The sequence below is a fragment of the Stomoxys calcitrans genome, chromosome 1 (genome assembly GCF_963082655.1).
Source record: "Stomoxys calcitrans chromosome 1, idStoCalc2.1, whole genome shotgun sequence".
NCBI classification, from domain to species: domain Eukaryota; kingdom Metazoa; phylum Arthropoda; class Insecta; order Diptera; family Muscidae; genus Stomoxys; species Stomoxys calcitrans.
In genome coordinates, this window is record NC_081552.1 from 4467641 (window position 1) to 4490981 (window position 23341).

Sequence of the window (23341 nt, forward strand, 5' to 3'; positions counted from 1 at the left end):
CTCTTCTACTTGGGGGGTAAGGCTTGCAACTAACTTTTTTAGCGAACCGGGGGAAAATTTAGTCAAAATTCTTGTACATTTTGGAATAATTCATCAGAATTTCAACTTGTCCTCCTCCCCAAAGCTTCAGAGAGTTTTTCAATGGGTTTGAATACGGTGATCCGTGAGGATTAGACCAATAAATCTATGTTTTTGTTAGAAAAACCAGGGTTTAACAACCTTAAAGACATATTCTTGAGCATTATCGTCCATAATAACGAATGAAGTTGGCATGTTGTGAACCACAAATGGTGAACCATACATCAAATATTCTTACGTTTGGCAACCACAAAATACCATAAGAAAGTACCCTAAAACGATTGTATTACCTCGAGTCCGAACGCCGTGCCGCATAGCGACATCACTTGGTGGAGAATTTTTAACATGGCTGGATACCTCAGAAATGTTTCTAGCATTACTTAGGGGATGACCATCGCTGAAAAATTTTCTGATGTTCACGACGGGGTTTGAACCCAAGCGTTCATAGACAGACATGCTTACCTCTGCGCCACGGTGGCTTCCCGTTGAAGTGGGATGTTTTTTGAAAGTAAATATATTCAGGGTTTGAAAAATTCCGTAATTTCTCCGGCTTAGACAAACACATCACAGGACAATTTTTTAATAATTATTTATTAAGGGGTATACTAATTTCCTCTCCCGTTTCTAACACCCAGAAATATGCATCTAAGACCCCATAAAGAATATATATTTTTTTGATAGTCATGAAATTTTAAGTCGATCAGACATGAACATCCGTCCGTCCGTTTGGCTATCAAAAGGACGCAACGAGTAACGCTAGGCGCTTGAAATTTTGTACAAATACTTCGTTTTAGTGTAGGTCGGTTGGGATTGTAAATGGGTCAAATTGGTCTATATTTTGATAAATCTACCATATAAACCGATCTTTCGATTAGACTTTTTGAGCTTCTAGAGGGCGCAATTCTTATCTGATTTGGCTGCAATTTTGTACGAGGTGTTTTGGTATGACGATTTTCGAGAAGAGAGTCTCAGAGGAGGAGTCAGGCGGCTCGCCACAACGAGGGATACACGTGCAATCCCACAAAACTATGCGAAATACTATGAGAGACAAAGAAATAGTAAAAACGGAACTCTCTGGTGGAAGAGAGGCTAGCCACAATCCGCATAAAAGCCAAATTCTTCAACATCAGCCTTATTTGTGACCATGTCCCGACGGAAGTCAAGGACGAACAGACCAATGATATTTTCTTCGAGCGCCTAGAGATAGAATATGACCGCTGCCCCGCCCATGATATCAAAATAGTTCAGGGAGATTTAAATGAGGAGGGAAGGAAAACATTTTTAGTCCAACAGACGGAAAATTTAGCCTCCACATGATAACGTCCTGTAATGGGTTGAGGCTGATAGATTTCGCCGCGACAAAAAAACATGGTAGTTAGTAGCACCAGATGAGCTGTATGACGACGATAGCATAGTTATACGCATTAAAATACAATGGCTGCGTTGCTTAGGTCATGTTGTCAGAATGGATGAAGAAGCTCCAGCAAATTAGTCTTTTGAAGGCAAACATGGTGGTACACGCAAACCGAGAAGGCCAAAAGCCCGATGGAAAGATCAAGTGGTGGGAGACACCTCGAAAGTTGGTGTCAGAGATTTTATAATGAGCGCAGAAGATCGAGGCGCTTGGAACGCTATTCTACGTTCGGCTAGTGGAACATATGTTCTGTCATAGCCAATTAAAAAAAAAATAAAGTTATGGTATGACTTCCAACAATTGTGCTAAGTATGGTTCAAACCGGTTCATAACCGATCTGCGTGCCGCATAGCGACACAACTTGGTAGAGAAGTTTTAACATGGCGGGATACCTCACAAATGTATCCACCATTAGTAAGGGGTTACCCACCTCTGAAAATTTTTTCTAATGTTCTCGCCAGGATTCGAAATCATTCGTTCATCGTCTTAGGCGGACATGCTAACCTCTAAGTTTTAACATGACAGGATACCTCACAATTGTAGCCAGCATTAGTAAGGGGTTAACCACCGCTGACAACAAACGTGTACCAACTTATATTATTTTGATAAAAATCAATATGGAATATGCCAAAATATTAATTTTGGAGATTTATTGCCACTCTGCCGAACTTGCATTCATTTTATATTCTTGCAATGGCATCCCTAATATTTTCCAACACTCACTAACGCACATGCATATACCTATGTATGTTCGTGCTTATTGACTCAAAGCAAACAATTGATGTGAGAATACCCTACTTATATTAGGTCATTTGGCAACATAAACATAAAGGCCTTATATTGAGTTAATATCTACACCTCAAAGAATACCACGAAAAATTTCTGCAAACATATTTATATTCCATTTTGTATTTGAACCTCGCTGCCTTAAAGGCTAAGCTCATTTCAGTTTAGATATTGGATCCCGTTGTGGTACCGTTGATTTGCGCATAAGGGCCCCCACACACGTACAGTGAAAACATCACAAGAAGAACTGTACAAGTCAATTCGGCCAACTAGTTTGACATATTTCAAAGATTTGCTTTTGGGCAACAAATTTTGCATGATGACAGAATGAAAGGCTTGTTTTTTAATAGTTTCAAGTGGTAGTATGTAGGGGGTCCTAAGGTATACATTAGGGTGATGACTTTTTGAGTTTTTTTCTTAAAAATTATTTCCTGTAACACGAATGAACGAACTTTTGCCTATTAATGAGTAAAATAAAATTTATTTCATTTAAATATTGAAAAAGGACCCTCACAAACCGCTTGGAAATGAATGCAAAAGACATAAGGTTCTATAACATAACAAGTTTGCCAGTATTTTACGCGATTTATTGCCTATGAAGGCACGAATAAATATCTGAGCGTCTTTAGTTCCTTTCTGAGTATAGCAACGGCTTTATATTAAGAAAGTAAATGTAGTAGATAGTTCTCTGATCATGACTTTGACGGGATCGATTAGTACAGAAACTATGCTTAATATAGGAAAAAGTTAGAGCGTAATTAATAATTTTTGATAACTTGATTTTCTTATATTGGGAAAAAAGATTAAGCTTCGGGAGAAAGACATTTGAGTTGTTTTATTTAACAATCTAGCGGATTTGTTAGTTTATGGATATATAAAAGGCTCTTCCCGCTAATACCTTTGTATTTAAACGTTGGCAGCACTAACACACATCCCAAATAATCGAAATAAATGTTTCTCTGAAACCAATTTTTGTATTCCAGAACGTTTAAAGATTAATCGTTTTAATCTTGCGTTCTTCCTTTAATAAACGGCATTCTGTTTTAATAAACGGCGATAAAAGCAGGGATAAGCCAAACCGCCTGATAGTGGGTAAATAAAACACATCTATTATTGTCCAAACATGTTTTAAAGCAGTGAGCATAAATGTGCTCTCTCTGTTAAAAGTTGGCTTAATACTTTGCGAGAGTATCCGTTATACTGACAGTAGCGACGAACAGGGTTGCCAGTATTTTTGCGTCCCTTGCCCCCATAAATCCCAATAAAAATCTCCAAACAATTTTGAGTCTTTTTATAAAGAAAAATTGCAATTTATTTCTTTGAAAAAATATTTTCTATTGACTGCCAAACCGAATAAGGATGTGTATGTTCTGAAATGAATTTTATAGCCCTTACACATCGTGTGCACGTGTTGATTGAAGCTTTTGCCAAAAACGGTACATTATTTTTTTCTTTATTTGTACCCTATACCAATACTGCGGTAAAGGGTATGAATTTGTTTGTAACACCCAACAGGAAGAGAGATAGACCCATTGATACGCATACCGATCGACTCAGAATCACTTTCTGTCAATTTAGCAATGTCCGTCTGTCTGTCTGTCCATGTTCATTTATGCACAAAGTACAGGTCGCAATTTTCATCGAATCGTCTTCAAATTTGGCACAAGCATTTTCTTGGCGCTACATTTGGATATAGCTTCCATATATATGTATGTTCGTTTTGGAGTAAAATTGCAATAATATCGTTAATTGTAAACCGATTCTCACGAAATTTTGCACGAGGGGTTCTCTTATCACGATATTATTGTTAAATTCTATAGAAATCGGTTTAGATTTAGATATAGCTCGAATATATATGTTCTTCCGATTTGACTAAAATTGCGATCATATCGGCATTTGTACCCCGATTCCCACGAAATTTTGCACGGGTAATTCTGTTATAAATCTCGACATTATTAGTGAATTTCATAGAAATGGGTTCAGATTTAGATATAGCTCCCATATATATGTTCTTCCGATTTGGACTAAAATTGCAATTGTATCGTTATTTGTAAATCGATTCTCACGAAATTTTGCACGAGTAATTCTTTTATAAGTCTCGATATTATTAGTGAATTTCATAGAAACGGGTCCAGATTTAGATATAACTCCCATATATGTATATGTTCTTCCGATTTGGACTAGTATTGCAAAAATTTTGTCATTTGTTAATTGATTCACAGGAAAATTATCACAAAGGAGTCTCCTATGACTCCCGGTATTGCTATTGAATTTATATATATATATTTTCGTCCGTTTTGAATAATACTCAATAATTTAGTAAATTCCTACCAGTTCTTTACAAAATTTGGCACTAAGGTTTCTCTTATAACTCTTCTGAGGACTGTTGAATTTCATAGACATTTTTTCTGTAAATATGACGGTGGTGGTGGTGTAGGTTATCGAAAGGTCCGCTTCGCCCGACTTAGCCCATCCTCACTTGTTTTACCTAACTTTCTAGACTTCTCTTTCTATAACTTTATTTTGGACAAAACGTGCAGATATTGAAAATTCTATCAAGTAATGACAATCGCGAATCATCGAAAGAATTTAATGATTTTTCAGCCATGACAAATGGTTATGTGTACATGTGACACATACACTCTTATTTCCAATGACAACGCATCATGATGTGCCATGTAAAGTCCTCATTAGCGCAAAGATGTTCTAGATAGTTATCGACATCATTCGATTACACCATATAGAATAGTACTGAAATAAAACACAGCATGTATAACTTGGTGTACAGTGTACCGATTTATTTTTATCGAAATGTTTATGAAAAATGACAAAAAAATAGAAAAGGTAAAATACAAAATTTTTAACAGAAAATTACTCCCCAAAAAAACTCCAATTTGGGGAGAAATCCCCAATACTGGCGACGAATATGTCGCGTCTTTCTTTTGGTAATGATGATATTCAAGTATAGAAGGGTATTAGAAAAATGCGAGATTTATTAGAATGTTCCAAAATCAGTTCCTATTACCGTATAAATCGTTAAGACAATTAGGACATAATATAGATTGATAAGACAAACATGTTCCTTGAGTAGTTTTAAGAAATAGATTGTGTGATAATCTAATCTAATCTCTTTTTTTATATGTTTTTCTTGATTGTTTTTAATTTGAAGTCAACCCATCCCCTAATACGTACCAGTCAGGTCAGCTTGAGTTCAAATCCTGATGCTGATTTTCGTTACACAACCATTTTTACACCCATTGGTTTGTACAAGGGCCAGTTGTATGCCATAAAGAAAGTTCGAAAGAAGTGTGTGGATATATCGCGAGAAATGAAAAAGGAATTGAAATTGGTAATTATGATTTCTAGAATGCGGTTTGTAGCAGATCGTACTTCACAATTGACAATTTTACTAGCAACTATTCTCACTTTGTTGGAAGGAGAGTAAACAAATTGAAGAAAAACTTAAATCGCTCTCAAACAAACTGCGAATAACAACTAGTAAAATAACTTAGAGTAGATCAGGGCGAGTTAGAGGTAAATGTGGTTCCGTTAACCTCTCTCTCTCTCTCTCTCGCTCTCTCTCCTTTTCTAAAAACTGCTAATTGCTAATGGCCTTAGATAAATCGATAATAATTTATTTGGTTCTTGTTGACTTTTAGCTACGAGATGCCCGTCACGACAATATTTGTGCTTTTATAGGAGCCTGTACTGATCCTCCCAATATTTGCATTATAACCGAATACTGCACTAGAGGAAGTTTAAAGGTATAAAGGATAGAATTAAAAAGCTTTGACAGCCAATACTCACACTTTGAGTCTTCTTTGTTTTGTTTTTGTTTATTCTTTGTCTTCATTTAAGGACATTTTGGAGAATGAGGACGTCAAGCTGGACAACATGTTTATCGCCTCCATGGTGGCCGATATAATTCGTGTAAGTCATTATGAGTATTTTACCCTCCCTTATTGGCCTTTTGCTTGGAGCCAGTTGCAATTGTTGATTGGTTCCCATCAGGGATGGAAAATAACAATTTTGAAATGCTACTAAAAAGGTAATTTTTGGACCGAAAGAGTACTTTTCGTTTTTCACAGGTAAAAACACATGTTTTTCAAGGTTACTCTTTTGAAACACTACAACAATCTCAATGATAAAATTATACTTTTGTGAAAATTTTTCGTTATCCACAGTTGAAAACACACATTTTTCGCGGTTACTTTTTACACTACACTACAAAAATTTCAATGAAAACCTAATACATTTATGAAGATTTTGCTATAAGAAATGGGGGAATGTCCTACAGAATGAAATCAGCAAGTTTTTTTTTTTTTTGCTTCAAAATCTTGTATCCAAAGAAAGTAATCGAATATTGTACCCCTAAAGGTTTCAAAAATTTTCAATTGGAGAAATCATGCCCGCTTTGTTAAGAATCAAATTATTTCACGTGAAATAAAAATTCGTAAAACACAATACCGTTCATTTCTGACTTAGAAATTTTGAACCGAATTATGTATACCAATTATTACTTTGTATAAAAGTACTTAACTATTGTTTTCACCTATTTTCTTCTGAATCCATCGGTATCCTATTGAGGGTGAGGGTGTGGGAAGGCACCAAAAGACTTTGCGTAGACAATTTCAACTGAAATTACGATAATAGTATAAGGGATCTATTTCTAAACGTAAGATGATATTAGTACGCTACTCCATGGGTCGAAAAAGTACTGTTGTACTAACATTTCCATCCCTGGTTCCCATGTGGTTTTGCTGCCGATGTTTGGGTTTTCTTTGTTTTGTTTTTGTCTTTTTTAACATTTCTCTCCCTGTTCTCGTTCTCTCTCTTTCATTAGGGTGTCATTTATTTGCATGAATCGCCCATACGTTTTCATGGCTCATTGTGTACTTCTAATTTGTTGGTTGACTCACGCTGGGTGGTTAAATTGAGTGATTTTGGTTTGTTTGCCTTCAAAAAAGGCATTGAAGACAACTCTACGGATGGAGGGACAATGGCTGCCAAATGTACCAGTAAGTGGAGTAATACAAATAAATTTAAAATTTTACAAAAATCTATATTATCGCAGTCGGTAGGATTCGAACCTACGCTCCCAGAGGGAATCTGATTTCTAGTCAGACGCCTTAACCGCTCGGCCACGACTGCTCATATGCTATTGCGTTTTTATATGAAAACACAACACTTGAATAATTTATAAATAGTAAAAATTAAAACAGCATACCTATCGGAAGACATAAAAACTAAAAATGAAGAAAAATATTCATTAAAAAAATCAAAACTATTTTTAGAATAACCATTTAATTTAGTTCTCTGTATAAATAAGCACTCTTTACCTATCAGTCTCCTTTCAGTGATGATAATTATTGCAATTATGTACCATTGACTCCGTCATGTGTACCTCAGTACTATTTTTAAATCCACTTCTTCTCTTTGCTGTTAAGTGCCAAACCCGGTTTCTCGCTCTCTTAAATTCAATTGTTTGCCCTCTCACGCTCAATGTATGTTCTCTCACAATAGAGATGGTAAAATAAATACACATAGAGTACCAAATGTTATTAAGTATCATACTTAGCAGAACTGACTGCAGCATTTGTATGAACCATTATATAGATATGACAGTAAATTAAAAATAAAAGTTTGTGTGTATATTTACTGCGACCGTGTCTAAAGCAATAACGTAGTTAACAAAATTTTCCGTTTTCAGTCCGACTATCGGATGTCATAACTAAAAACGAGAGAAATGGTTGTCATGTTGTTCGAACGACACGGCTAAGGGAAATCTGGGGCCAAATTACCACATACGTAATCAAGTGCGTATCGAATGAAATTTTATTTCGTATTATATCATTTGAATATAAATTTGTATATCCAAATTTTTCAAAATTTTAAATTTTAAAAATGCCCCTTCAATAAAGAGATACATAATTCACAATAGAGAGATTTCGATCGATTGCACTCGTTCACGTATGCGGCAATTTAGCCCCCGATATATTTATCACCGTATTGTACCGATATCGGAACAATGCCGCATCATTATTTCTAAGGGAAATTTTACACCGTACCAAATTGGAACCGAATCCGGAGAAGATTAATATTTTTTATATATATTTAGGTATTTTTTTAATTTATTTACTTTTTTAATTCCCACAAAAAAAAAAAAAAAAACTAAATAAAAACTAAAAATAACCACAAATTCACCCCACAAACAAAATTCAAAGCAAACAGCACAGAGCAAAATTCTAAACTAAAATTCCAAAGCAAATGGTTACGTTACGGCACCACGCGCAAAAAAATTCCCTCCGACACGCCGTACAGAAATCGATACGATTTCGTTCTTAAATGTCGGATCAGAAACATTAAATTCTCTCAGACTTGTCGAACCGATGCCTTTCCGGATTTGCTAGGAATAGTCGTAACTTTCGTCAGATTATGTTCAGACATGGCGGACGTCAGACAAAGTCGGATCATATTGTTAGCTGGGGAATTTACTACTATGGCGGTACAATGACCCATCTGGGGGGGGGGGTGAAAATTTTAAATTAGAGGTAAGACATTGGGTCAGTAGAGTGAAACCACATATGGGTTTCACAATATCATTTTGGACCCCTAGAAGCTTAACTTCTTTCCCAAATGGGCAGAAATTTGGACCTATATAAAGTACATATATATCCTTCAACACTGAAAACTAAAATTCCAAATCAAATGGTTACGTTACGGCACCACGCGCTAAAAAGTTCCCTCCGACACGCCGTACAAAAATCATTACGATTTCGTTCTTAAATGTCGGATCAGAAAAATTAAATTCTCTCAGACTTGTCGAACCGATGCCTTTCCGGATTTGCTAGGAATAGTCGTAACTTTCGTCAGATTATGTTCAGACATGGCGGACGTCAGACAAAGTCGGATCATATTGTTAGCTGGGGAATTAACTACTATGGCGGTACAATGACCCATCTGGGGGGGTGAAAATTTTAAATTAGGGGTTTCACAATATCATTTTGGACCCCTAGAAGCTTAACTTCTTTCCCAAATAGGAAGAAACTTGTACCTATATAAAGTACAGTTATAAGCTTCAACACCGAAACGGAATACGGCCCCATTAAGGACATAAATAGATATAGCCCCCCGATTTGATTCCTTTAGCCTCTTGACTCTTCTCGCCAATTTTTTTTTATAAAGTGCTAAAAGACATTACCATTCAAAAAATGGTACCAAAAAATGTACCTGTTGCTTTTTGCCATCACTGCTGAGAACTAACGCATTTAAAGAGAAAAACACATAATGACTCTCTTAAAAGTGAAGACAAAGTTTACCCAATACTCTTGCCAAGCAAAGAGCACATATTATAAATTAACGCTGGTTAGGCAAGAAGCAGTCGTGGCCGAGCGGTTAAGGCGTCTGACTAGAAATCAGATTCCCTCTGGGAGCGTAGGTTCGAATCCTACCGACTGCGAAGGAGGTTCATTTTTATAAATTTATTTATAAAAAAATTAGCAAATAATAAAATAATTTTTATTTTAAAACATTTTTTTTTATGAAATTTACTATTTCATTGTATCTTCACAGAACTTCTTTACCGTGCCCCGGAATTATTGCGACAAGGTCCTGCATCTCTGGTGTTGGGCACCCAGAAAGGTGATTCATATTCATTTGGCATTGTGCTCTATGAGATTCATACGCGACATGGACCCTATGGAGAGACCGGACTGACGCCCATGCAATGTCTTCAGAAGGTTTTACAAGTGCAAGATAATCTATATCCCTATCGTCCATCGTTGCAACCTTTGGAGACATCATTTGATTGTGTGCGTGAAATTCTCAATGAATGTTGGGCTGAAAGACCCGATGATAGGCCAGACTTTAAGACAATACGTGCTAAATTAAGACCACTTCGCAAGGGCATGAAACCGAATATATTCGACAATATGATGGCCATGATGGAGAAATATGCCAATAATTTAGAGGCTTTGGTCGATGAGCGTACCGACCAATTGCAGGAGGAAAAAAAGAAGACTGATGCTTTGCTCTTGGAAATGTTGCCACGTCCAGTAGCGGAGCAATTGAAAAAGGGCCACAAGGTGGATCCCGAAAGTTATGAACAGGTTTCCATATATTTTAGTGATATAGTGGGTTTCACATCGATGTCGGCCGAGAGTACCCCGCTGCAGGTGGTGGATTTTCTAAATGATTTATACACCTGTTTTGATTCCATTATAGGGCATTATGACGTATACAAAGTGGAGACCATAGGCGATGCTTATATGGTGGTACGTGGAAGACAGCAAATACTTTAAAGAAATGCATTTTAATGTTCTCTCTCTCTCTCTCTCGCTCTCTCTCTCTTAGGTGTCTGGTTTACCCATACGTAATGGTGATTTACATGCCGCTGAAATTGCCTCCATGTCCTTGCATTTATTAGGCGCAGTTTCAGAATTTAAGATACGCCATCGTCCCTACAATAAATTACTTTTACGTATAGGTATACACACGGGCCCCGTATGTGCTGGTGTGGTGGGCCTTAAAATGCCACGTTATTGTCTCTTTGGAGACACGGTAAATACAGCATCCCGCATGGAATCCTCTGGGGTGCCCTTGAAAATCCACTGCAGTCGGCAGTGTAAGGAGTTGTTGGAAAAACTGGGAGGCTATCATTATCAAGAGCGTGGCATGGTCATTATGAAGGGTAAGGGTGAGCAGCGAACCTATTGGCTATTGGGTGAGGATGAAGAGGCGAAACAGCGACGCACCTATGAACGTTCACAAAGACGTGGATCCAGGGCTTTGAACAAATACATACAGGGTACCATTAAGCAACAGCAACAAACAAATCATTTGGCGGTGGCCAATGATTTGGGTATACGCTCCTCATTGAAGAATAAAAATGTACCCAGAAACTCCTTGACACGTTCATCCAGTCTAGAATCACCAAAGAAGTTGCGATTTGCTACGGGTTCTCTGTTGGAACATCATCGTTATCATAGGTGAGTAGAACAGAGGCGGAGGCATGGATGAAGAAAAGGTCGGCCATTAAGTAAAAAGATCTCCAAATAAGAAAAATCCCCCAGTTCGTCTGGGTCTTTTGCATAGTGTTATTGTTTATAGGCCTGATGGCTTTGCATACCATGAAATGAAATCCCAACAACCAGGAATTTTTCTACTCATTTTTGTTTTTCAACCATTTGAGTTTTAGAGTTCAGAAGTGTATATTACATACCGAATTTCTGCAACAATTAGGTCTTCTGGGGGCTCACAATGGCAAACCAGAAGATCGATTTGTATGGGAGCTATATATTTACTTATGAATCTATCTGGAAGGTATTTAAGATAGGTGTCATAAATGTTCTTTCCTAGGTAAGCATCGAAATTTCCACGGGAATCGCTAGATTAGTTTACCCTCCACACTATGGTGGTGAATTGGGGGGATCTCCTAATGAGGGGATTTCATGTTTTGACCCTCTAATCGAATACCATTTTCTTATTCTAGTGACGAAGCCCTCCTGGAAGTGGTGACCGACTCTTATACAGGTCTACGCCGCTCTTCGGGTGCCTCATGTCATTCACGCTACGAAGAGTCTACATTATCTTGCCAAAGCTGTGAGGATTTGACTAATCTGCAACGCCAAAGACGTCCATCATCCTATCCCACTGCCAACACGCCGCTCTTGCTGAACCACAAAGAAACTTAAACAAATTCTAATCCCAAAAATAACGAAATCAAATCCAAATAAGAAAAGAAACAAATCAAATGTTACTAAACGAAAACAATAATTTTCTTCTTTCAGACTTAGAACGAAACTTACGAAACTCCTCTGTAGAGGAATCAAACATTAGTCATTTAGGATTTAAAAATGAAACAAAAACAAAAAGAAGCTTAACACAAAAATCAAAGAGAAAACAGTATCTAAATATTATTGTGGTCATATGCAGCAGAATAATCATGTTTTATGATAGATGTGTTGGTATTATATTTATATGTATGTATGTGTATGTATTTGAATTCTAACTCTACTACGGCTACTAACACTTGGTGTACTTACGGCGCTGAACATTAAGTTAAGTAACAATGTTGTCAATGCTTTTGTGTTCGTTTTTATTTACAAATGTAATCATTTGAGCTGAAAAATGTCATGTGTCTCTAGTCTCGTTTATTAGTTTGTAAGTCCCAAAGCAAGTATTTTGTAAACTATTTATTATATGTATATTGTGTGCTTGTGCGGTTTTTGCGGCCTGTTTTTTTAACAGACTGACAGAAGGTCAGCGCCAAATGTACGGCCATTGAATTGTCTTTAACGAGTTTCAAATATCCATGCTTTTCATCTTCCTCCATTCGGCGCAGACTATATTAAAACCAGTGTTGCCACTACAAAAAAATTTTCCGACTATTATTTTTCAAAAAAACCTACCAAATACCCTCCAAGCCGAATTGTAAACTAAATCAAAAAACACGTAAAAATAACATTAAACAAAAAAAAAACGCATTAAGTTCGACCGCGTCAAACTATGGAGTCCCACATTTTGTCAAAATTTTTTTAACATTTGAGAAAATATGAATTTTTTTTTTTCAGGATATTATTATCTCTAGGCTAGGGATATTCAGAGGACCAAAACTATTCATTCTTCCAAATTTTGTCAATTTCGGGTAAAAACAGAGGCTTTTATGAGCCCATGGCCTTATTAGGGTCTAATACAACACACTGTTCCAAATTTCTGCGAAATCGGGTAAAAAAATGTGCCTTAAATTGGCTCAAGACCGGAAAATCTGTCGACACGGGTATCGATAGATCTAATACAACTCTGTTCCACATTCAAGCGGAATCGGATAAAAGTTCACCTTTTATAGGCTCAAGAACCTTAATCGGGAGGTTGATCTATATGCCATAAATATTAAAATATGATACGATCTTGACGGTACAGTTATCGAGGACCCTAATGCAACTCACTGCATCAAATATCAGTAAAATCGGGTATAAAATGCACCCTCTACGGGCTCAAACACTCGTATCAGCAGAACGGATATATTACAGTTTTAGTTACATATAGCCCGATATTGACCATATTCGTACCGAATATGTGGAGGCCTATTATAACTCATTGATTAAAATGAGGCAATACATGCGGCTTTTATGGGCTTATGTCCCATGGCAGATTGATCTTTATGGGAGCTATTTGTAAATATAGTCTAATAGGGACCATACTGCAACGCATTCACCTAAATTTCAGCGAAATCGAAGAATAAATGTGGCTGTTACTGGCTTAAGACCCTATATCGGCAGATCAGTCTATATGGTGTGTATGAAAAAATATGGATTGGTGCCAAGAATCAGATCCATATCGTAATCTTCGAGGGATGTGGCGTGATTACAACAGAGCGACACACAGACAGACGGACATCGTTAAATCGTCTATAAATTTTACCACGATCAAGAATATAGACCTTCTCTAGGGTCGGAAATGAATGTTTCGAAGTGTTGCAAACGGAATGACTAAAGTATTTCGTATACTTCACAAATACAATTTTACTACTAGAATCGAAGTTGGCCATCCATCCGTTTAATCTCTTAAAATTGATCCTGTAGATCCTACCAAACTTGGTAGAAAATGCCCAAAATGACAACGCTGATTATAACCCAAAGCTCACCTCAATAATTGAGCACAAAGTTTGTGGGCAATATAAAGAGACGCGAAAGTATTTATAGGTCTTCAAGTCATCTAAATCCAAATGTAGGTTTTAAATCATCATTTTTCCCCATACGTTTGATGGTCAATTGTAGTTATACCTTATTATCAAATTTGTTTACAAAGTTTGCTGGGAATTTACAGGCGTCATGATCGGTTATATATGTAGGTATTTAGAACACAATGTTATTGGTATCTATATGCACCATTGTATGATGGATGTTATGAATATAAACGATTTTTTGTAGATGCTCGGTTTTAATTTTGGTTTTTTTCACGATTACTTTTTTGGAAAACTACAAATATCTCACTGATTGGCAATAAAAGATTGGAATTCTAGAATTGGTATATGAATATAGACATCAAGATATGTGGTTCACATATTAATATTTTTTGATCCAAGCGTTCGAACTAGAATACTAGAGGGAGCTCCCATATCATTGAGTTAGAAGTTGAATTTGGCACTACTTTTTGATATGCAAGAAGTCTGTCGTCTGTTACTGTTCGGAATGTTCGTGGGCAGCAATGCAATTTAGACCATCAATTATCACAAAATACTTAATGCCAGATTTGACAGCATTATCTTCGCCCAGGAATAAATCCTTAAGTCACTTTTCTGCAGCACTATGTTCAGCAGCCGTCCCAATCACCAAGAAAATCGGCCACCGCGCGGAAATGTAGAGAAGATCTTCACTTCTAACTATACAAAGATGGCCTTTAGATAAAGCAGCGTATCCGGCAGATCAACATAGCATTTGTGACGATGAAGTCGAATTAAACCTCTATACTATAGTTCTGCTCAAGAACTAAATGAAAGATGCAGCCTCAAAAACTCATTTTGGTTAGGGAAAAACGCCAACGTGCAGGATAAGTGTGCCGCGTAAAACCATTGACAATACTGGACAAATGATTAGCCAAAATAATACAGCTGAAGAAAAAAATTTCTTTTTTCGAAAGTCCCGCTCCCCATTCAATCAGAACAGGAGGATGTTATTCGAGGGAGAAATTAATTCCTTGAGAGTTTTCGGAATTGGGCTATTAGTGTTTGGTTTACATTTTGCTTTTCGAAATGAAAAGCACTATTGGTGAAGATGGTTAATTGTTTCAACAAATGTTGTGGGTAACTATCTCAAAAACCTACACAGAACAAAAAAAAATAGCTTTCAATCACGAAATTCATTGATCCAATTAATTTTTTAATTGAAACTGTTTCAATCACAAAATATAATAATAATAATATCAATCACAGTTTTTGACATAGATAATTAAAAGAATTTTCAATTAAAATAATAATGATTGATCATTTTTGAAATTTTCATTTAATTCTTTAATTGATGCAATTAAAAAAATTAATGGAATTTTGGAAAAAGCCAATTCATTTTTTAGTTGGATCAATTAAAAATTTAATTGAAAATATTCATATGTTTTATAAGTTCGTTTTGCTTAAAGCGCGCTACCTCGATTTCGATAACACTTGTTTGACATATATAAAAACCCCCTGGAACACGAAATTGAGGCTAATGTTTGGGTCCATGATCACTCCTTAGAAACAAAAATCCTCCGGGGTTTGTCCAAACATGAAACGGCAAATATTGTTTCCCGAAATATAAAAGAAAGAGTAGCGAGGCAGTAACTTTATGCATTGCGGAAGTAAACCCAACAGAAAAACATTCATCTAGGGCAAAAGAAGTCACATTTTATACGTAACATTTTTTAAGATCCAATTAATAAATGATTAAATCAATTAATTTTTTAATTGAACGTGAAAAAAATTCATTTTAAAAAGAGTTCAGATTCAGAATTAAAAAAATTATTGAATCGATTAATTTTTTAATTGAAAATGACAAAAACTTCAATCAAGATAATTATTGAAAACAGTTCAGATTCAATTAAAAAAAAGGATTGAATCAATTAAAGTTTTAATTCAAATTGCCTTAATTTCGATCACGATCGCAAAACAATTAATTCAATTAATCTTTCATTAAAAACATTTTTAATTATATTTTTGATCGAAAACATTTTCGTTATTCGATATTTTCCCTTTAGCAAATGGATTTTTCTTCGAAAACCTATGACGACCTTTTTGCTGCACAAACACACAGTGTTGTAATTGTTATCATTTTTTAGTATTCATGTACTTATATGTATATCTATGTATGTATATTTTCTTTATTTATTTATACATTAAATAAAACATTTTAAGATAAGCAACGTTCCAATATTGCTTTCAACGAAATTGTGGTATTTTAAAAGTCAATATGTATTTTGAAAGAAAAAAAAAAACAAATATATATATATATTTATAGAAAACTTAAAGCTCCAGGAGCAAACAAAAGATACCCAATTATATGAAGAAAAAGTTAATGTTGTTAAATAAAAAACAAAAAACAGTCATGAATATATGTAACCCAATGAAAAATACGTGATATACTTACTTAATAGTTAGCAAAACATTTAGTTTTAATTGTTTTTTTTATTAAAACAATATATGTTCTGTTATATGTCATTTTATTTAAGCAGGTCTTTTTATTTATTTTGTTCTTCTTCTTTTATTTTATTATCAATATATGTATAGTTTTTTTACTTTTAAATTTATTATTTCGGATTCTTTTTAAATTGTCCATTTAAAACTTAACAATTTGTTTAACAAACAAGTTTTTCTATATGTATAATATATATATATATATATATAAAAAATCATCATTAAAATAAATGTTGTTTTAACAATAATTGCCTTTTGTCGAAAATATTTATTAATTTTTTGTGAGTGTGTGTGTGTGTATGGTAGGTAGGTATGTTATATTTCGTTTGTATTTCTTAAATACGATTGTATTTATAAACATTTTTTTTTTAAATTTTATTATAACATACGACTACGAACATTGCTGTTTTTTTTATTATTTTCTTCTTTGAGTGCAAACGTCTTTTTTCATGACTCTTGTGAAAACTTGATTGTTTTTGTCTTAAATTTTTTTTATTTCCCTTTTTAATGAGTTTTGTTTTTTAGCATAGACTTCTACGCTGATGTCTGAGTTGGTTTTTTCTTTATTTTCTGTTATTCTTATCAAGCCACAAGCATTTTTAAATCAAATCGATTTTTAGTTATTTTTGTTTGTGTTGTTGGTTTATGAACACTCGCTTATTCCAGACTTGGTTTGATCTTCATTTTAAGGATTTTTTTTTAATCATGACAATAAATAAAAAATCAATCAATTTCCTAGTCATAGGGCCATTAGAAAAAATCCAAATCCAAATTGAATAAATGAAAAGAAGTCTGTCATTACACAAAAATACATGCATTGGGAAAAGTACAGCTAATGGATAGGGTTGTCGAGCATGGTTAATGTGGTAATTGTGTCATAGAGGCGTTTTCGCAATTAATACAATTTAAATACAACATACCAACGCACGGTGGTTGGTGTGTGTTGTTATCTCTGGCTTTCCTTTTCCATTTGCAAAGAAAATCTCCGATTATAGAGCTCGTCTCGAGAGAGAAATAAACAGAAAAATTGTGAAATTTAATGATCTTCGCCCTAAAGCCTAGAACCTGAGCAGTTGTCAAAACGCACAATAAAAAAAACTTTTGTGAAATTACTACAACATTCATTTTTTCAAAATAATTTCAACATGTTGCTGAACATGTCTATTAAATGCAGCGAACTGTGACAATCGTCTGTCTACAAAAGTTGTTAGTTTAAATTTTTTACGAAATTTTTTTTGTGTAGATATATTACGGATATGAAAGACACTACACCCGTCCAGAAGTGGGGACTCTCTAATCTTCAGGAATTCAATAAAAAGCTCTGCTCCAGTGCCCTCACTCATATTGGACCACTCCGTGTATATAGAGGAACAAGAGAAGTTCGGGACGCCCCCAGCTCAAGGCTACCTCTCAAAGAAGACTAACTCCAAGTCGCCATCTAAGATTGATCAGTTTGGCAATGCCAATGCCATGTAGTCGTCTCGCGCCATCAGCCTACCGCAGAGTTAACGAATGCGCGAATTCCGAAGAGCGCGAGTTCCTGACTCGTTCAGTCAGAAGACTGTACTCAACACAAGGCCCTCCACGTACAAGTGGAAAGGTCTAAGATCAAATATCGCATTCAGTGCTGCACCGCCACAATACCCTGTACTTTCTTCATCATCAACACTATGGTAAGAAAGTTTGTTAATAACTTACTTACTAAAAGATGCATTACTATAGGCATGGGATCGGTAGATCGAAAAACATGGGGCAGCAGGGGAACACCTCAAGGAGGTATACTGCCTCCTCTACTTTGGAATGTAGCCATTAACAAGTTATTATTGTCTCTGGAAGAAAAAGCGGTAAAAGTGGCCGCGTATGCTGATGACGAGGCAATTGCGGTTAGAGGAAAGTTTTCCAGCACTCTTAGAGATATACTTCAGGAAGGTCTAGGTGCAACAGCGAGGTGGGCTACCTAAAGTGGCCTAGATGTAAAACCGTGGAACACAGAAGTAGGTCTTTGCAGCCGGAGGTTCAAGTTAATTACAGTGGCATCTGTCTCCTTGGGAGGAAAGTATGTTCCAAAATACCTGGGTGTTTGGCTAGACAGGAAATTGATCTTCAAATCCAACATTTTGGAAAGGGCGTGAAAGGCAACTCTTGCCCTATACACCTGCAAGAGGGCTATTGGCAAAAGTTGGGGGGCTAAAACCGTGTGTCATGCATTGTCAGTCCTATAATGTACTATGGTGTTGTGGTCTGGTGGACGGCGCTTCAATACCTTTTGGACATCGTTGCTAGACCTGGCAATAATTTGTAGACAAATGTGTTTTTATGATAACAATGATGTCAACATACCTCTGTTTTCTGCCAAAACAACGCTTTGCATGCCAAACAAAAAAGTCTAATTACTATTAAACAAATTAGCAACAGTGTGGAAGCATTGTGAGATTTCACAAAATTTAATTAATGTTTAGCAACATTTTCCGTCATTACTACGCTGAACAAGCAAAAAAACTTGAATATGAAAATAACTTTTATAGAGGCCTAAAACTATAGGCTGATTGAAAACGATTTTTATCTGTAACCATTTTTGAAAATGTTTAAATTTACAGAAAAAAAACGCTTAGAAATAAGGGACTTGGTACACGACATCATTTTTTCGAAATATAGTCTCTGCAATTGCAAATCACTATTCGCCGTGCATGAACATGGATTTCGAAGACTGCATAGCAATTGCTTTGCATGCCTTCAGCGCACACATTTGCCGTGGCTTCAATCAGCCCAGGCCATGTGATAGGACGGTTTTCTCATTCGACGAAATTATTTGACGACATCGCCAACACATCCCTCCAGCCAGGCCTAAAACGCTGGTTCGCGAATTATCTGTGTGGTCGCCAGTCTTTCGTGAAATTTAGGGATAAGAAGTCGAAGCACTGTAGAATGAAATAGCGAGTTCCCCAAGGCGGGGTGATATCTGCGGCACTGTTTAACCTCTACCTATCCTCCAGACGGCATAGAGATCGTATCATATGCATCAGGCCCCCACCCATGGTTGACGTCTTCGATAGGTTGAACGTCTACCTCAACGAACTTGCCTCATATTTCGCTGCAAGAAATCTGAAGATATTTGCCACCAAATCTTCAGGCACATTGTTCACTACAAATACGCGTGAGTTGAATGCCGAGCTGACAGTGATGGTCGATGAAGAAATGATTCCGACCATCAAGTGTCCCAAAATATTTGGCGTCACATTTGACATCAACGTGCGATAAAGTCAAACGGTCCTCAAGTCACTGGCCGACAGCACTTGGGGTGCAGACAAAAAACCTTGTTGACCACGACCAAAGCAATTGGCCGGCCTGTGGCAAGTTAAAGTGCATTAAGTTCGGCTGGACCGGTCTTTGGCTACCATATGCACTCGTGAACGCTGAACAACCCACATGACAGGGATGGAAAATACAACATTTTAAATGGTACTAAAAAGGTACTTTTTGGACCGAAAGGGTACTTTTGAGAAATATTTGAGTGCAGATTACTGATTACACTGTACAACTGCCCTTTACCTATAACCCAAACCGAAGAGGAAGGGTCCCCATCTTTTGCGATATTTGTGAATTATACATCAGTTATGGGTGAACCGATTTATTTAAATTTTTGATTGTACATCGGTAGTAACCCAAAAACGGATAATAGATGTTCAAATTTTGAGTCAAGTACCCAGAGGGAACGCCTCAGCCTAAAACCCTACAAACGGACATATAGACCAAAAGGTGCAATATAGGACCTACATGAATGGAATGACAGGTGTCAAATGTCAGGGGCCCTTCCCACTCCCAAAGCCTTCTAGAGGCGCAATAAGTCATATAAAACGACTCGTGCATAAGGATGTTTTTCTCGAAATATGAACTGATATTTTTAATGTTTTAGGCATTAAAGGAATCGAAAAGACTAACATAAGTCCCTGTGCCGAATTTCGGCGAAATCGGTCATTAAATGCGCCTTTTATAGGGCCAAGACCTTTAATCAAGAGATCGGTCTATATGGCAGCTATATCAAAATTTATACCGATCTGGGCCATCGTCAAGAAGGATATCGTGGGGTCTAACACTACTCACTGTCCTAAATTTCAGCAAAATCGGACAAATGCGCCTTTTATGGACCCAGGACATAAAACCGAGATATCGGTCTATATGGCAGCTTTATCGAAATCTGGACCGATCTGGGCAAAACTGAAGAAGGATGTCGAGGGGTCCAAATTTCAGCAAAATCGTATAGTAAATGTGGCTTTTATGGGACTAAGACCCTAAATCGGCAGATCGGTCAATATGGGGACTATACGAAGATATAGTCCGATATAGCCCTGCTTATGGAAAAAAAAGAAACGTTTTAGCTCAATATCTCTCTTTTTTAAAACTGTAGCGTGATTTCACGGACGGACATGGCTAGATCGCCTTAGATGTTTACGACGATCAAAAATATATAAACTTTATAAGGTCGGAAATGGATATTTCGATGTGTTGAAAACGGAATAACAAAATGCATATACCCCTATCCTTGGGTGGTGTGTATATAAAAAAGATAAAATTATATTTAAGCGTCTTTTCCAAAAAAAAAAAATATTGAAAACAATGCTACTGCAACAACAAATTATGTTGGTTATAATGTACCCACTTTTGCTCCTCACTGTTTATGCCTTCAACATTCTTTATTCTTGCTGTTCAATTCAAGTCAGCATAATTTGCTTTTCATTTTACTTTACTTGTAGTTCAACAAACTGACATTATCAACATACATTGACTTAAACGTAACTTTGACATTGGAAATGAAATTAGACTCCTTAAGGCAAACATTGTTCCATATACCATTCAGTCATAGCTTCACTTGACTGACCGTGAATTTCTTGCTTAACGTAATGACTCAGCCTAAGCGACTGAGTCATGAATAGGCAATGTTGAATGCCATAGGAAATGAGAATTTAGGCATAAGCGAAATTATGATCAAGTTCAAGATCAATCGCAAAATTCGCCCATGAACATTCCACAAAGGAACAGGGGCAAACTTTTCCGATCCAAGTTTAAGGTGAGAGAAGAGAGATCGGTCTGTACGACTCTCCCATGCTCGGATCCTTTCCAGGCTTCAATAGCGGGATCACTCTGCTCATCTTCCAGACATCGCGTACTAATGAGAGTTTTCAGAGATATGTTGAGAACAGTTAGTTATAAGGTACTCGACTCCAGGTAGATCCATATTCTTCAGCATCAGTGTAGAGATTCCGTCGGGAACCAACGCCTTGGTTGACTTGGCGCCTGGGATGACTTTAGTAACTTCGTTCACGGTAAATTGTGATGGCTGTCCATCTGCTGGGAGACAGCGGATACGACGAATGACTCTACTCCTTGCCTTTTCACTCTCGGGGTGCTCAATGTATTAAGAGTTGAACAACCTGGCGCATCTCTTTGGGTCACTCGCAGTTGAAAATTTGCCCATGAACATACCGTTAAGGAACATGGGAAAACTTCTCACATACCTTTAAGGAACATGGGAAAACTTCTCACATATCAATGAGTGCAAGCTCATTGAGAAGGGGCCTCCTTTTTATAGCCGAGTCCGAACGGCGTGCCGCAGTGCGACACCTCTTTGGAGAGAAGTTTTACATGGCATAAGTACCTCACAAATGTTGCCTGTATTAGGAGGGGGAAACCACCGCCGAACATTTTTTTCTGATGGTCTCGCCAGGATTCGAAACCAGGCGTTCAGCGTCATAGGCGGACATGCTAACCTCTGCGCTACGGTGGCCTCCAATAATAAACTAGAGCTTATTCTGAAACCTGAGGGGAAACAGTCTTTTCATTCGATTTGCACTCTTTAGTGCAAATACAAACTAGCTGCATTTTGAGCCACTATTGAGTGGCAGCAACAACTTTTTCTGCTTTTGGCGTTATTAAAGCGCCGGCAAATTTCGTAGGCAGGGTCTGATAGGCTCCATACGGAGTAGCTGCAACTGTCGTCGCAAACAATCGTCGGTACCGAGGGGAGAGTCTCTGTGAGAGGACGGGGGGCACCGACTCTTGCTTAAATAGTTTTCATTAGGTTAATGTTGCCGTAGATAGCAACAAAGTGAATGCTGATGTTGAAAGGCGGGATAATTAATGTGTACTAACAAATGGGAAGATTGGGATAAGAGCACAATCACCACAAGGAGGGGTACCCTTTTTGGCCCTTGGATATCGGAGGGATTTTCAGGTCATTTGAAAAGGACGGTTAAAGGTTGTTGGCTACGAGGATGATGTTGTCATCATGGTGTGTGGCCGTTAAGAGTGCAAACAGTATACTGCCAAAATTGGACAGTGGGCTTAACGTAAACCCCGAAAGATGAAGTTGGTAGTATTCACCAATACTAAGTAACTGGGAATGTTCAGGGGATGGAGCTGCCGTTCTCAGCACTGAATGTTCTGAAAAGCCATTGCAATGTCAGGGTTTTGATCTTATGCTGGAATTGGATCTTATGGCGGACTTAAGCTTGATTTGTGGGAATGAGGAGGAGTCATGGACGGTTAAGCACCTATTGTGGGAATGTCCTGAAATTGCGAGAGTAGGTGCAGGATAATGGACCAAATACTAATAAGTACAAGTTATTGTTCAATTATGTAAAACAAAATGTTGGTCTTTTTAGTTGTTATATCTAAAAATAAACCAATCTGAACCATATACAACATGGATGTCGAAAAGCCTAACATAAGTCAATGTGTCAAATTTCAGTTAAATCGGATTATAAATGCGCCTTTTTTGGGACCAAAACCTAAAACCGAGAGATCGGTCTATATAGCAGCTATATCCAAGTCTGGACCGATCTGTACCATATTGCAGAAGTATGTTAAGGGGCATAACTTAACTCACTGTCCCAAGTTTCGGC

At 36.9% G+C, this 23341-nt stretch overlaps 1 protein-coding gene and 2 non-coding genes across 4 annotated transcripts in view; 2 read left to right on the forward strand and 1 right to left on the reverse strand.

Moving 5' to 3' along the window:
- Window positions 1-16471, forward strand: part of LOC106089617 (speract receptor) — a 122483-nt gene extending 106012 nt beyond the window's left edge. For both annotated transcript variants that reach the window (XM_059362705.1, XM_059362702.1), the window contains exons 13-19: window positions 5448-5627; window positions 5938-6042; window positions 6137-6208; window positions 7122-7296; window positions 9851-10551; window positions 10631-11265; window positions 11769-16471. In XM_059362705.1, coding sequence (XP_059218688.1) covers window positions 5448-5627; window positions 5938-6042; window positions 6137-6208; window positions 7122-7296; window positions 9851-10551; window positions 10631-11265; window positions 11769-11970 — 2070 coding nt within the window. In that variant the 3' untranslated portion in view covers window positions 11971-16471. The remainder of the gene's footprint in view (window positions 1-5447; window positions 5628-5937; window positions 6043-6136; window positions 6209-7121; window positions 7297-9850; window positions 10552-10630; window positions 11266-11768) is intronic.
- Trnas-aga (transfer RNA serine (anticodon AGA)) lies at window positions 7348-7429 on the reverse strand. Its single transcript has one exon. It is a non-coding gene; the product is annotated as a tRNA-Ser (tRNA).
- Window positions 9656-9737, forward strand: Trnas-aga (transfer RNA serine (anticodon AGA)). The gene has a single exon. It is a non-coding gene; the product is annotated as a tRNA-Ser (tRNA).
- Window positions 16472-23341: the final 6870 nt, after the last annotated feature.